General features: G+C 39.3%; 1 protein-coding gene across 2 annotated transcripts in view; it reads right to left on the reverse strand.

Annotated features, from left to right (window-relative positions):
• Positions 1 to 7,791: 7,791 nt before the first annotated feature.
• The window catches only part of LOC139412048 (polypeptide N-acetylgalactosaminyltransferase 9), an 88,991-nt gene continuing 79,837 nt past the window's right edge, over positions 7,792 to 16,945 (reverse strand). For both annotated transcript variants that reach the window (XM_071158836.1, XM_071158837.1), the window contains exons 10-11: positions 9,198 to 9,365; positions 7,792 to 8,808 (exon numbers count right to left, since the gene is read on the reverse strand). In XM_071158836.1, the coding sequence (XP_071014937.1) occupies positions 8,662 to 8,808; positions 9,198 to 9,365 (315 nt within the window). In that variant the 3' untranslated portion in view covers positions 7,792 to 8,661. The remainder of the gene's footprint in view (positions 8,809 to 9,197; positions 9,366 to 16,945) is intronic.

Consider the following 16,945-nt stretch of genomic DNA (forward strand, 5'->3'; position numbering starts at 1 on the left):
CTAAATAGGTAATAGCTTGCCATTTGGTACACACCCATTGCCTCTTAATCTAAGAATGAGAGAACAAAGAAAGGTTGTGCAATATTGTCTGAGGTTGGTGAAATTTTCATTAAATGTAAACCAGGACAGTGGCATGCCACAATATTATTAATATTGCATTATTTCTCCTCCAAACTTAGATTTGCCCTTTTCAAATGAGGAGACAAGGAAATGTACTGCAGGAAGCAGGCTCCTTCCAATAATAATGCATTGTTATTATGTAAAAGCAAAATACGGCATGTGTCATTTCAGATTACAGCGATATGACATGGCTGCTAGAGTGGGCACAAGGTGAACAATGATAAACAGTGCCATTTTTCAATTATGGGACAGCTTATAGCGAAGGGATAGCATGCTGTTCATAGGCTCCAACATAAGGCACATTTGAAAATAACTGTAACTGAAATGATGAGTTCCATGAGTGAGACATTCAGCACAACAACATCTACATGTCAATGATAGATGACAAGTTATTTCCACATCATCACATATGGCTTGCTGATGATTTGATTGGGCTAATCATTTCTTACCTTTTTGTAGACACTGTTCAGAATTTTTTTTTTTTACATGGGTAATGTTACACCTGAAAAATCTGTTTTGATTATAGGGACAGACAGTGCTTTGTGTTATTACATCTTCCCAATTACCTGTGTGCTTCCTGAGTAAAATACATTGGTTTCCTGAGTATAATACATCGGTATGCATTAGTCCACATAGTCCCTTTTTAAACAATGGGCTACTTTCCCCTAATGATAATCATCTTCCTGGTGCAGCACAGAAATGGTGATTAAATGTTGATTTTCCATCCGAGAGAAGCTGCGGGTAATGCATTTTATCACATCACACTTCTCATAGGGCCGATTACAGAGGTAATCTAAGAGCAAGAAAAACTCCCTCCCTCCCTCTCCCCAGGAAAGACCTTGAGGACCTCTTCTCTGTCTCCTGGTAGTAGTAGAAAGCTATAATTCCTTCCACACTAAAGTGGAACTCCTTGTTCTCTTTGAAAATGTCTGTGGACTCATGTCATTACAGAGACAGGAGTATGTATAATTGCTGACCTTGTCACTTATGTGTGCTGTGCAAATTTCCCTTCTACAAACGAAATCAAGGGTGAGGGGTTATGCATAGATTTGAACAGACATGGTTGATTATTGAATGAGATATAGCGAGAATAATATTCATTCACATGGCCGTGGAGAGTACATTGTGGCCTCAAGTCAAGGCGGGTATCAGTATTGCAGATGAAAATAGACTATAAGTGGCACCCTTGGTCAAATTGACACTATGACAATAACAATAATATAGGAAAAGAAATGAGTCACTGACTTAAAATTCATGTCCTTGGTTTTATAGCTAATATTCATTGGCAGCATGATACCAGTTTGAAAGCCACTGTACAATAGAATAAAGGCTTGTGTTCGGGGATATATTCTTAGATTATGCCCAAATCCAGGTAGCGAATATATATTTAGTAGAGCCAAGAAGCAGTCAAGTTTTTTTACAAAGACATTCAAACAATAGTTGTTCAGAAATGTTTTGAGAAAACAAGAAATGGTTCATTTTCAGAAAAACTATACAAATCAAAGTCTGCTCCCTCCTCATCCTAATATGAGCCACATCTGTTGAAACTGGTTCCCTAATTTGGTTAGGGAACCATGCCAGCCTAATCTCTGACTGACATTTAAACAAAGCTTTGAGTGTCCTGGAGTGGATTGACATTTGCTCTTAAGACAAGGAGCTTTGTCTGCTCTGCTTTCTGTATCTATCCCTGTAAAATCATACACCACATAACCAAAAGTATGTGGACACCTGCTCATCTAACATCTCCTTCCAAAAGCATTGCCATTAACATGGAGTTGGTCCCCCCTTTGCTGCTATAACAGCCTCCACTATTCTGGGAAGGCTTTCCACTAGATGTTGGAACATTGCTGCGGGGACTTGCTTCCATTCAGCCACAAGAGCATTAGTGAGGTCGGGCACTGATGTTGGGCGATTAGGCCTGGCACGCAGTCGGCATTCCAATTCATCCCAAAGATGTTCAATGGGGTTGAGGTCAGGGCTCTGTGCAGGCCAGTCAAGTTTTTCCACACCGATCTCAATAAACCATTTCTGTATGGACCTTGTTTTGGGCACAGGGGCACTGTCATGCTGAAACAGGAAAGGGCCTTTCCCAAACTGTTGCCACAAAGTTGGAAGCACAGAGTCGTCTAGAATGTCATTGTATAATGTAGCGTTAAGATTTCCCTTCACTGGAACGAAGAGGCCTAGCCCGAACCACAACCATTATTCCTCCTCCACCAAACTTTACAGTTGGCACTATGCATTCGGGCAGGCAGCGTTCTCCTGGCATCCACCAAACACAAAGTCCAAAGGCAGTGCATCTCCTCCTCATGGACTGCGCCAGATTTGCCAGTTCTTGCTGTGAAGGTATGCCTGCCCATACCATAACTCCACTGCCACCATGGGGCAGCATGCTAACTGCACGCTCCCTCTAAACTTAAGACATCTGTGGCATTGTGTTGTGTGACAAAACTGCACATTTTAGTGTCCTTTTATTGTCTCCACTACTGTGTAATGATCATGCTGTTTAATCAGCTTCTTGATATGCCACACCTGTCAGGTGGATGCATTATCTTGGCAAATGATAAATGCTCACTAACAGGGATGTAAACCAATTTGTGCACAAAAGTAGAGAGAAATAAGGTTTTTGTGCGTCTGGAAAATGTCTCTTATCTTTTATTTCAGCTCTTTACATGGGACCAGCACTTTACATATTGTGTCTATATTTTGTTCAGTGTACCTTCAGTGTACCTTGTTCCTGAGTGGGGCAGCGGTCTAAGGCACTGCATCTCACCCTGGTTTGAATCCAGGCTGTATTACAACTGGCTGTGATTGGGAGTCCCATCGGGCAGCGCGCAATTGGCCCAGCGTCGTCCGGGTTTGGCTGGTCTAGGCCGTCATTGTAAATAAGAATTTGTTCTAAACTGACTTGCCGAGTTAAATAAAAAAATGACCATAGTCATCTGCTTTGACATTTTGTGCTGAGAACATATTACAAATTACATATGAACTGTCGGTGCCATTATGACGACCTTTACTTTGTATGTGACTCTGGCTGGTATGGATATTGGAGGTTAAACTACAAGTTGTAGTAAGTGCAGCACCAATGCTAATGTAACTCTTAATTGAGGTAAGAGTGACACATTAAAATGTTTATAAGGGAGTGTGGTCCCACAGCGAAAGCATATTCTGGAAACTTCAGCACATACTGCTCACTGAAGACTGTGGTCTGAGTGAGAATGGAATCTGCAGTTCTGTTTGTTTATTGAAAACAACTGACTTTTCTGTAGTTGTTTACAATCAACAATACTATTTTCTGTGGATCCGAGTGGACATCAACTGACAGTTGACATTAGCAATTATAAAACACTTACCCACTGTTATGAATGTGTTATGAAGTACTCATATACTGTAGGTACCCTTCAAATAAAGTAACACCACTTTTCTTTGTGTAGGGAAAGTCAATTATTTTTTGTTTTGTTGCGAAAGTCACTTCCTTTGGTTTTAAGTGAACACTGAAGGGCCCAGCCTCCGTCAATGATAAGTGCTGGTACTTTATCAGAGGCTGCAGAGGCATATTGTATTTTCAGCACGATTCTTTAGTGACTTTCAGGAAAAATCAAGGGACGTTTGGCTCAAAGTAAGACTGTTGAGTACTTTTAGTTGAAGAGCGTTGTGAACCAAAGTGCTGCAAACTAATGTAATTAACTTTGTTAGACTTGAAATAGCAAACGTATCTCCCATTGACGGAAATAAATAGACAATCAATCATTCATGCAAGCACGCACACACACACGCACTCACAAACAAACACAAATGTCCAGTGCATCGCTAAGGTTTAAGAGACACTGAACAGATCAGCACAGATCACCTGTTCAACTGTGTCCACTCTACTGCAGTACTTTATTCTACTTAGCCCTCTGCACACATAAAATAATGCATGTCGCATTACCACATCAGTGCTAGGGGAGATTGATTTCATTCAGCTGTATTATTAGAGAATTGGAGGAGAGCCAATGGACAGGCAGTACAGGGGTTGTCTGTGACAATTCAATTACATGGCTCCATCTTTATGCCATTGCCAGTTGACCTGCCCAACTCAGTGGCCTTGTGGTTGGAGTGTCCAGCCTGAGTTTGAAAGGTTGCGAGTTTGATCCTTGGTCGAGTCATACCAAAGACTGCAAAAATGGGACCTGATTGTGTCTCTGCTTGGCACTCAGCATAATACGGGGGCCGAATGCACCACTTCCAAACGTGTTTTTCTGCTGATTGTTCAGAAAAAAACAGATTTTGGTCTTGGGGGTATGGTTTAATGTGGGTGTGTCATGTTCGCTATATCGTACCTTGGCAGTTATAGTTGTTTGTCCCTCTTGAGTCACGGAGGCAACATTTCCCCCTCTAAATGGTCCGAATTAGATAAATCAAGAAATCTGTAATTAATTTAGATTTTTTTGGTCAAGGAAGTCTTAGTTGTACAATTTTACATCTAGCTAAGGTGTTTGGTGCAATATTTCTCCAGTAAAAAAATGCATTAAAACAAGTAGTGCACTGCAGTGCAGACAGTATCGAGTCATCTGTTGCTGCATTCCAGACTGATTTCTGAGAACATGTTACCAACTTCAACAAGATGTTAAACTATCATAAATACAGCACAATGTACATGCTGTTTATCAGTGCCTAAAATCACCATCTGTTCTGAACAAAAATCGAAAGTCAACATGCAACAATTTCTAAGATTTTACTGAGTTACAGTTCAGACAAGGAAATCAGTCAATTGATATAAATTCATTAGGCCCTAATCTATGGATTTCAAATTACTGGGAATACAGATATGCATCTCTTGGTCAGAGATACCTTAAAAAAAATGTAGGATCAGAAAACCAGTCGATATCTGGTGTGATCACCATTTGCCTCATGCAACGCGACTCCTCTCCTTCGCATAGAGTTGATCAGGCTGTTGATTATGGCCTGTGGAATGTTGTCCCACTCCTCTTCAATGGCTGTGCAAAGTGACTGGATATTGGCGGAAACTTGATGATGTTCTTCGGCTTGCAAGCCTCCCCCTTTTTCCTCCAAACATAACGATGGTCATTATGGCCAAACAGTTCTATTTTTGTTTCATCAGACCAGAGGACATTTCTCCAAAAAGTACGATCTTTGTCCCCATGTGCAGTTGCAAACCGTAGTCTGGCATTTTTTTGGAGCAGTGGCTTTTTCCTTGCTGAGCGGCCTTTCAGGTTATGTCGATATAGGACTAGTTTTACTGTGGATATAGATACTTTGCACCTGTTTCCTCCAGCATCTTCACAAGGTCCTTTGCTGTTGTTCTGGGATTGATTTACACTTTTCGCACCAAAGTATGTTCATCTCTAGGAGACAGAACGCGTCTCCCCCCTGAGCGGTATGACGGCTGTGTGGGCCTATGGTGTTTATACTTGCGTACTATTGTTTGTACAGATGAACGTGGTACCTTCAGGCGTTTGGATATTGCTCCCAAGGATGAAACAGACTTGTGGAGGTCTACAATTTTTTTTCTGAGGTCTTGGTTGATTTATTTTGATTTTCCCATGATGTCAAGCAAAGAGGCACTGAGTTTGAAGGTAAGCCTTGAAATACATCTGCAGGTACTCTAAAATGATGTCATTAGCCTATCAGAAGCTTCTAAAGCCATGACATAATTTTCTGGAATTTTCCAAGCTGTTTAAAGGCACAGTCAACTTAGTGTATTTAAACTTCCGACCCACTGGAATTGTGTTACAGTGAATTATAAATGAAATAATCTGCCTGTAAACAATTGTTGGAAAAATTACTTAAGTCATGCACAAAGTAGATGTTCTAACCAACTTGCCAAAACTATTGTTTGTTAACAAGAAATTTGTGGAGTGGTTGAAAAACAAGTTTTAATGACTCCAACCTAAGTATATGTAAACTTCCGACTTCAACTGTAAATACTGTAGCTATGCAGATTTGTTTCACCAATTACACAAATTTCAGGGGTAGGATTCAATTAATTTCAAAAATCTAAAATGTTTTAATGTGCTGCCCATTTATTAATGTATTTACTTTTAGTGATTTGGTGCCCAGAATTATGTGCATTTTGGTTAGGCCAGAATGAGACAGTAAAATAAATATTGGATGGGGAAATTATAATTTTATTTCAGGGAGCTCATAAACATTAACATTAATACATTAGACGCGACTTATTCAAATTCAACATAAAGTTACCTCTGACAAATAGTCAGGAATTACACAGGGTGTTTCTTGAACTGAACTATTATTCTCAATTAATTACAAGTTAAGATTCAACAGAATAGATAATAGATGGATTATAATGAATGTTTTGGGGCTTTCAATTGTAGACCAATGGGATATTTTATTTTACATATCTTCAAAGTATCCTATATCTACAGCCTACAGTGGGTTTATGTTTATTTTGAAACCTCATTAAACTATATGCTTCAGTGCTCTCCTCTTTCTTGTACGTCCCAGTAATTGCCATCAATGTTTCTGTAGAATAATTATCTGATTGCAGTAACAAGCTGCCTACATATATATATATATGTGATCAGACAAAGCAACACAGTTTATAGGCCAATAGTTTGCAATGTTCCCAAACCAAGTCTGACAGAATCTCACAGCAGTGTGACTGACTGTATTTCGCAATGGGTCCTATGAGATTCTGTGTGACTCACCCTTCTCCCTTCATTTGTCAGCGAGTGCTTCCTTCGTCTGTCTGAATAATGAAGTCACCTCTCCCTGTTGGCTGGGATCCAGGCATAAAAATACTATTGTCAGCATGACAATGAGAAACTACCAGGTCTCCTTCCCATGCCAGCTATGTGTCCTTGTCCACCTGCACCTCTCGCCCCCACACCGCTCCCCTTTCTTCCACCCCTCTGCCACCCAGCTCATCACTCACTGTCACACTATCTGTCTGTACGGCACGTGAGCGAGAATGAAACGTGTAATGCATACCCTGTCCGACGAACCGCTTTGGTCTCCACTAGGAGGTGCACAATAGCTATTGTCTCATATTCAACCGCTTAATGCTAATCCACTAGATGACATTCAATGACATTTCTTGCAAGTCACATTCATCAGCTTTCAAAATATCATCCCTTTGTAAAGAAAATGTTATGGGCACATGAGTCACAGCAATCACAATCCCCTTTGCACCTACATTTTGACCATTCAGTATAAATAAATGAGAGACAAAATATGAGAGGCACCAAAAAAGGTTTAGAGAGAGTTATTTATCTTCAAAGTTGTTCACTTTTTGGCCGGGCATCAGAAAATACAGTGGGAAAAGAGTTTCTTGCTGAGCGTAATAAATTGGAACGCTTTCAGTACTTTGTGAAGACCTGTTATTCTGTGGGTGGGTTTTAACGATTAGAGAGTTGCGAGGCCATTATCCAGTAGGAGGCTGTAAGTGGAAACACAACAAAGGCAGGTAAGTGGGCTTACACTGTCAAAGTCAAACAACCACCCGCATCTGGCTTTACATCTGTAAAAAATAGGCCCTGGCCTCCATGTAACATGCAGTGAACATCATTGTGGGTAAGGAAAATCTTTAGAAATCCTGAAATGTTCCAATATGTACACTGCCTGGCTCTGTACACAATGGTTTAAAATATAGCTTTTTTTTTTATTAATGCAGTTTTATTATCCTAACTTTTCTTGGAGGACTGATACCAATTTCTATTTTACAATATATTACTATTATTTAGACATCTTTACATTGGTTTATATATTAATTACTTTAACATAATTTGTACATGCTTGTGGAATTGACATTCCCTGGTCAAATGAAGCATAAGGATGTAAAAAGGCACGCTATTGCTCTGATAATTAGTGGCAAGCAATACAGTCAAAAGAAAAATACAAAATAATATCCTTTTGTATTTGTGAGAACAGTAGTTGCTTTGCATTCTTATAAGTTCATCAGGAAGATGAACAGCTTTTTGAGTCATATAAAAAAGTCTCTTATCAGGATTGTGAAATGTCCAAAGCAATTATCCAAATGACAGCCTGAAGTAATAACAGATTGATATGGCGACTGATAAGCAATTTCATATTTTGATCTGCACAGTCGAATCAACAAAATGACTCGCTCCAACCTCATCTGCAAAGATTCCTGGGATTGGCTTTATATCAAAATCACAATTCTTGTCATTGTCAGTGTTGAACCACATTGGGAGTTTCATTCAAGTGTCTTATTATTATTTTGTACATGTATGTTCTGTAAGAAACGTAGAGTATTTCAAACAGTACTATATAGCTCGCTGTAAGCCTATGGTATGGTCTCCACATTTGACCCCCAGCTCAGCTGAACACATACTGTATATTGATCATATTCTTCTGAAGATTCAGTAGTTGAAAGCTTTTTGCTCTAAGGGGAGGGCTCAGTGCACACAGTCCATAGAATAATCCACACACTGTGAACTCATCTCATCAGTCCCAGGGCCTATAGCTATCTCATATGAAATGCTCTCTGACTGTCTGTCCATGGGTTTGTCTTCCAAGACTGAAATTACATAATTTTCTCAGGGGTAATGTCTTGCCTCAATGCCTCGGATGCTTTATCCAGTTCCGTATCACCCACTTTTGACCAGAACACCTCTGCACCACCAGTCGAAGGCCAAAGTTGGCATCTTTGGACATCTCCACCTCCAGGCACCGTCCAGTGTCCCTGCTGATGATTGGACCATTCTGCAAAACAAGACACGAAAGGATCCTATCAAAAACACTGATATTGAAATAGAACACATTGTATCCTCAAATCACTCTCTATATTCCTGATGGTAGGTATTATGTTCCAATAGTGTTACTATTACCCACTCCATATAGGCACACTCGGTCATGTGACAGTTGTGAATGCAAATGCACTGAATTGACGTGGGATTTGGCATACTCTTCTACGATGGAGGGACCTTTATCAGCAGCAACAACATTTAACACATTGCTCATACTATTATAGAGAACAATTTATTTTCCTCTATGTATGCAATACATGACTCAGTTAATTTGAAGAAGCTAGAGGCTCTTCCAGAAACATGGATAAATTATTGTATTTGAATCCATTTGTGTTTTGATTTTACCTGTGTAAAATCCCACAGCCTCTGCGAAACCCGCGAAACAGAGTCACATTTTTTCAAGCTGGGCGTGCGCCCTCTTCCGTCGTCAATGAGACATTTTGTATTGGGCAGGAAGGTGGTTGACCCTAGGGGTCCTAACTGCAGCAGGCCCTCTGTTGAGTAACGGGCAAGCTGAAAAACAGAGATGAACATCAGGCAGTTAATTTGATTATAACAAAAAGAAACATGGATCCAAAATGCTGTACATTTGAGTAAATGCTACAAATACAATTGGTAAGTAGTGCACCAGGAAGTATTTTCACCATCCATCTAATTCAGTGAGCCAATTCATTAGCTGTATGCAGACTTAAGATATTTATGGAGCTGCTAAGTCTATTATCTATGTTACTGTCTTAGGACATGATAATACAGAACAGAGGCACAGTTTATTAATGCTAAATATCTTTTCAACCAGACATAATCCCTGGTCATTCAATCCAGTACTAGAAAGTGTGTGTGTCTGTGTGTCATATCTGTTACTTAAGGATACAGTAGAAATAGCATCCATTATTCATTACACTGATCCTCTCACAGAAATTAGTAAATAAAGATAGGTGGGTCTTCAATACAGCCCAACATCGCAATATTCTGCTCTTCCCCATTGTTCCACAGTCATCCAGGTAAAAGGGGGTGTTGTAAAGGAGGTAACTGTATGAACCAGAACAAGAGGAGGGTCGATCAATATAACGGAATGCTTTTGCACCCATATTGTTGACGACCCGGCTTAGATGGACATTATGTGAGCCTTTCAGCTGAATGAATGGCTGCTGCTGCAGGCTGATACTTTCTGTTACCACTCCCTTAAACCATATACTCAGAGCTGGATAAACAATATACAAGCCAGCTCATGTGGGGACAGTGGCCGTCCTGGAGCTCTGGCTGAAGGTGACAAAGTGCTCTTTGTGCAGAGTGCTGCACATAAAGAGACACCAATTTGGAACACATGAAAAATGTGGAATAGGTTCATCACTTACTTGTCCAGACTTTTACTACCTTGGGTCTGGTGAAGGTCCTGTGGCTGATTGCCTTTTCACTATTTCTATTGAAATACCAAGGGAATGTACTTCAAATACCATATTTTAAAATCTTTTTCATGCTGAAAACAAGTGTACAATGTATATCCTGGAGGAGTAAAGTCGATCCTTGAAGTTAAACTCTATCCATATTTTTCTGTGTCTTGGGATGTTAAAGTGACCATATTGCCAACACACCGGCAGTCACGAATCATGACCAGTCAAACTCCACCTGACAGTTGAGACCCCCTAGGCTTCTCCAAAAGTGCGCTCTGATGCCGCTGATGGTCATTAGTAGCATACCAAACTTGCCAATGGCTAGTCGCTAATGGCCTGGTACTCTATTGGTACTCTATTGTCCCTCTAATCACTCTGACATCAATGCAAATGGGTTGAAAATCAAATCAAAAACTTAATCAGAGCCCTGGCATTAAGAGTCTGAGCGGAATAGGATCACCTGTTGAGCAGCGAGAGCCTGCTCCTCATAGCTGGTTGATGCATGGAATGAAATGTGTCCATATGAGCCCAACGTATACTGCCTATGCTATGCAATTGCGTGAGAAAACAGAGTTTTGATGGCCTCTATTAAAAAGAGGAGGATCCCATCAGCTTTCTATCAACTAGGCCTACTAATAGCCTATTAAGCATATTGCTTCACTTTACAACCGGAGTAGCCTACCTGGCTGGCATGAAAAAGAACAGCGGGAAAAGTGTCCTCCATTAGTTATTGAAGTGCATGTCTATTTTCCCCCTGCTCCCGTTCTGACAGTTGCATAATAATTGCCCATTCTACAGTAAATCCAAACTAATTTCACACATTTATTATTAAGTACATGTAAAGACAAGATTACATTGAGAATGTTCTGATGGGTGAGAACATTATCACTTGTGAATGATGCTCAGCTGGTGCAGAAATATGTATTTTTATAAACCCAGTCAATGTGCAATCACGTGTGAAAACAGTTTTGACTTTTGCAACTATTAAAAAGAGGATCCCAGTTTTCTTGTGATACCGTATATTTATTGTTCAATTCTTAAAAGTAAGCACACGAATACGCTTTACAACGGGTGTAACCTACCCGGCATATTAAAAACTGTAAACACCGGAAGCTCTTCCTCCATTCACTATTCGAGTGCATGCTATGTTTTTTTTTGTGGGCCATTTTCAATAAAACAAATTCCCACACTTATATTAGTAGGCTAATTAGTAGACTAGAGCAGATAAGTTTCATGCAACTTTTTTCAAATCATCATCAGACTCGCATCATGCAGCTTTAGTTATGATTACAAACCTTAGCCGACATGTTTTGATTTCTAATATATCCTAAAGTTGCATAAATCCCTCATACAGTTATAAATTAAGCATACAGTGCCTTCAGAAAGTTTGAACACCCTTGGACTTTTTTCACATGCTGAATTTAAAATGGATTAAATTAAGATTTTGTGTCACTGGCCTACACACCCCATAACGTCAAAGTGAAATTATGTTTTTAGACATATTTACAAATTAATAAAACATGAAAAATTTAACCCATTTGTTATTGTCAGCCTAAATAAAATGACTACCTCATTTCTGTACCACACAAACAATTATCTGTAAGGTCCCTCAGTCGAGCAGTGAATTTCAAATACAAAGGCCAGGGAGGTTTTCCAATGGCTAGCAAAGAAGGGCACCTATTGGTACAGTACATGGGTCAACAAATTTTTAAAAAGCATACAATGAAGATTCCTTTGAGCATGGTAAAGTTATTAATTACACATTGGATGGTGTATCAATACACCCAGTTACTACAAAGATACAGGTGTCATTCTCAACTCAGTTGCCACAGAGGAAGGAAACCGCTCAGGGATTTCACCATGAGGCCAATGGTGACTTTAAAACAGTTACAGAGTTTCATGGCTGTGATAGGAGAAAACTGAGGATGGATCAACAACATTGTAGTTACTCCACAATACTAACCTAAATGACAGTGAAAAGAAGGAAGCCTGCACAGAATACAAATATTCAAAAAAAATGCATTCCTGTTTGCAATAAGGCACTAAAGTAAAACTGCAAAAAATGTGGCAAAGAAAATAACTTTACAGTATGCCCTGAATATAAAGTGTTATGTTTGGGGCAAATCCAACACAACACATCACTGAGTACCACTCTTCATATTTTTCAATTATGGTTGATGACTGCATAATGTTATGGGTATCCTTGTCATCAGCAAGGACAAAGGTTTTTTAGGATAAAAGGAAACAGAACAGAGCTAAGCACAGGCAAAATCCTAGAGGAAAACATGGTTCAGTCTGCTTTCCAACAGACACTGGGAGACAAATTCACCTTTCAGTAGGACAATAACCTAAAACACAGGCCAAATATACACTGGAATTGCTTACCAAGATGACATTGAATATTCCTGTGCGGCCTAGTTACAGTTTTGACTTAAAACGTCTTGAAAATCTATGGCTTAAAAGTGGCTGTCTAGAAATGATCAACAACCAACTTGTTAGAGATTGAAGAAATTAAAAATAATAATTAGGAGATTATCCCAGAGAAGTTGGTGATTGGTGGATATATTGCCACGGGTGTTGTTAGGCCCGAGACTAAGTGTTATTGCTATGTATCTATGGACATGACCCAGTTGTTTGTTCTAAATGTGTTATTGCCATATTGGTTTGAAACATTCTGATCCCTTGCTTGCTACGGCTAACTTACAGTCACATCAAACGGCGCAGCCAGAATAACAGCAAAGTAGCTGCATTTGCATTTGTTTAAGCTGTTTTGGATACATCCATAACAATGAGCTAATGATGCGCGATTTCACCTGACATAGAAAATGTGCTCGTCAGGACACTGTTCAGAGAAGCTAAGTTAGCCAACAACACAGCTATCACAATCACATCAAACTAAAGCTGGAATGACTGATAATTATCTACAATTAATTTCATTTGACATGTTTTCTATTGGCATTTGTTTGTATATATCCATAAAAATTATGCCAGCTGATTCTTGATTTCGACTGGCTGAGAAAAGCGGTCTGCCCGTCTGTCTCAACCCAATTCCCGACATGTGCATTACTATGGGACAGCTGATGATCGAATTTCAGTACTGAAACAATGTACAAATGTCAGAAAGACAGACAGTAAGGTTTATACAAATCCCCGCTGTTGACAACCAAATGCTAGTCTAAAAAAAATAGGAGATAATGTCTAGATGCTTTTATAGTGGAGATCAAGATTATAAATTGTCTGCATGGGCTGATGAGACAGTGGATTGGTCAGTGAGATGGAACAGAGTAAATAGGCATTTCAACATCATAGTTTTAGCCGGTTGTAAATTGTGGAATAGATACCGGCTGGAATGTGGTTTTAACCAATCATCATCCAGGATTAGACCCATGTGTTGTATAATGTGCAAATATTTTACAACTGTGAGAGAAAAATAACGCATTTACCTGATTTGTTTGATATTAACAACTAACAATTAATAGTTAACAAATAGTAAGACATTTCTGTTCTATTAATGGTGTGTTTCTGTAAAGGGATGGTTTCCACTCTAGCTTCCTGCAGTTAGTCTGGGCGTATGGTCAAGGGAATGGGTTTTTGCTAGAAATAGCTTGAGCTGACAATGACTTGGTGATAAATATCTACAGCTGGCATTCCATAGACAAGATGTGGTGTGTGTGACCCGAGACAGAGATAGCCTGGAAGAGTTTAGAACAATCCCTCATTGTCTCATCTTCATCCTGGCATCTGGGAAACTAAGCCAGGTTGGGGGTAAAACAACATCTATGCAGATAACCAGGAGATGAACCCAAGGTGGCTTGTGGTTTTCCCAAGTCAGCACAGGAGGGGTGGAACCAGCCCTCACTAAGCATTTTTAGGTCTCCTATATAAGATCTCTGTTTTTTCATTATCGGTTAAGCTCTCTGCAACATGCACTTCAGAGTGTGCTGTTGACCAGCTTCGTTATTGCAATAATTCATCGCTATTAAATAAAGATGATTGTTTGAAGAAATGACAAAGTCTCTCTCAGTATAAATTTCCACGACACAACCCAAGTGTGCAAAGCTTTTCGAGATTTATTCAGAAAAGACTCACAGCTGTAATTGCCGCCAAAGGTGATTCTATCATGTATTGCCACAGGGTGTGAATACTTATGTAAATGAGATATTTTGGTATTTCATTTTCAATAAATTTGCAAACATTTCTAAACACACTTCGCCATAATAGGTGTTGTGTGTAGATGGTGAGAAAATAATATATTTAATCCATTTGGAATTCAGGCTGTAACTCAACAAAATGTGGAATAATTCAAGGGGTATGAATACGTTCTGAAGGCAATGTAGGAGGACCTGTTTCAAATTATCACTGTTAAAGAACAGCTGCATGTGCACACTCCCTCAGAAATCATTTGGGGAAAATATCCTTTCTATTTTATTCAGCTACATTCAATTGTTTACTTCTTACCATATAATAATATAAAATAATGCCCCAGGAATTATAAGCAAATCTTATCTTCTAAATGAACTAGTGTAGCCCACAGCCATATGGCATAGCCAGATCTGGGTCTGACATAAGGACAACTCAGAATATGCTATTCTGTTCTTCTGAAATAATCCACATTTTCTTCATATCATTATGTTTCTTTAGACCTGCCTATAATAATGGATTTATTGTGATGGTGTAGGCTATATTACATTTATTTACTCAACTTTTTCAAATGTAGATGTTTCAAAGGTCTGCATCACTGGCTTGTATGCAATTCGCTAAACGTATTTATGTTAATTTATGGTCAATTACCACGAGACCGGCAGTTATTTGCTTGACAGTTACCGTCTGACAAAATCATCATGACCGACACAGCTCTATCTGTATCACAAAGTGGTAGCCGTTTTCCATACTGTTTTAATCACTATAACCCTGTTTGAACATGGATTCCTTCCTGGCAGCAAGACGAATACATCTGAAATGATTATGTGATTTAATTTGTCATTCATTCATTTCACTCTTCTTTTTTCTTCTTTCAAATGTCCTCCAACTGACTTTCCATCCTGGTGTTTAGGGGTTGTGTAAATGTGTAGCAACTGGCGTGATAAACTGATTCATCAGTAGTGGAAATGAGAACTGTAGACAGTCCAGCAATATAATCCCTGTTAAAATGTGTTTACAGCGTTAAGGAGTGGATGCCTTTATTTCCTAACGCAATTAAAATCTGACTATAACAAATAATTTGCCACCATAAGGAAAGTATTATGCCAAGCCAATCAACCTGTTCTCAAAAAATTAGAGCCTGATGCTCAATTACTTGGCGCAGTAAAGTTTGGGTGGGAGTCTCTTTGGGTCAGGCTAATCATGAGTTTCCTAATTGGCTCATTAACACTAGGCTGTGGTACAGTATAGTAAATATGATGTATGTGTGTTATTGTATAGCAGGAAGTATTTCAGAGTGAGACTTATTGCTATGGAAATCCCCCCCTCCGCACCTCGGTCTACCACGGAGCGACAGCTATGTAATGTGCCACTCTGAGATTGCTGTACTGTACTTCACTGTACAATTACATTAGTTTGAGGCCTATCATCCCATTCCTATAAAGCTGCTGACTATGCTCTCCGAACAATCATACTGCATTAGTAGCTTTTCAATGTAAATAGTATATATTTTTATGACTGCTGAATACCAACTATCAATCACTTAGATCATGTACTTTCAGATAGATAGCTCCCGAAACAACTACTCTATATCCCTCTAGATCGTGCGTTCTTCTGTCTCTTCTCTCAACTCCCTACTACATCGCACAGTTTGGGCTTGATCTAAATTCATCTCTAGAGAAACTGCACATTGCGCTCACAGAAGAAAACTTAACCAAATGGAATTCAATTAAACTGAACTGACGTTGGTAAATGAGTTGTTTAATAAACAAAAAATACAGTTAAAGTCGTTAGTTTACATACACTTGGAGTCATTAGTTGGAGTCATTAAAACTTGTTTTCAACCACTCCAAAAATGTATTGTTAACAAACTATAGTTTTGGCAAGTCGGTTAGGACATCTACTTTGTGCATGACACAAGTCATTTTTCCAACAATTGTTTACAGACAAGTTATTTCACTTATAATTCACTGTATCACAACTCCAGTGGGTCAGAAGTTTGCATACGCTAAGTTGACTGTGCCTTTAAACAGCTTGGAAAATTATGTCATGGCTTTAGAAGCTTCTGATAGGCTAATTGACATCATTTGAGTCAATTGGAGGTGTATCTGTGGATGTATTTCAAGGCCTACCTTCAAACTTGGTGCCTCTTTGCTTGACATCATGGGAAAATCAAAAGAAATCAGCCAAGACCCCAGAGAAAAAAATTGTTGACCTACGCAAGTCTGGTTCATCCTTGGGAGCAATTTCCAACCGCCTGAAGGTACCACGTTCATCTGTACAAACAATAGTACGCAAGTATAAACACCATGAGACCACACAGCTGTCATACCGCTCAGGAAGGAGACGCATTCTGTCTCCTAGAGATGAACGTACTTTGGTGTGAAAAGTGCAAATCAATCCCAGAACAACAGCAAAGGACCTTGTGAAGATGCTGGAAGAAACAGGTACAAAAGTATCTACAGTATATCCATAGTAAAACAAGTCCTATATCGACATAACCTGTGAAAGGCCACTCAGCTAGGAAGGAGCCACTGCTCCAAAACCGCCATAAAAAAGCCA

The sequence above is a fragment of the Oncorhynchus clarkii genome, chromosome 6 (genome assembly GCF_045791955.1).
Source record: "Oncorhynchus clarkii lewisi isolate Uvic-CL-2024 chromosome 6, UVic_Ocla_1.0, whole genome shotgun sequence".
NCBI classification, from domain to species: Eukaryota; Metazoa; Chordata; class Actinopteri; order Salmoniformes; family Salmonidae; genus Oncorhynchus; species Oncorhynchus clarkii.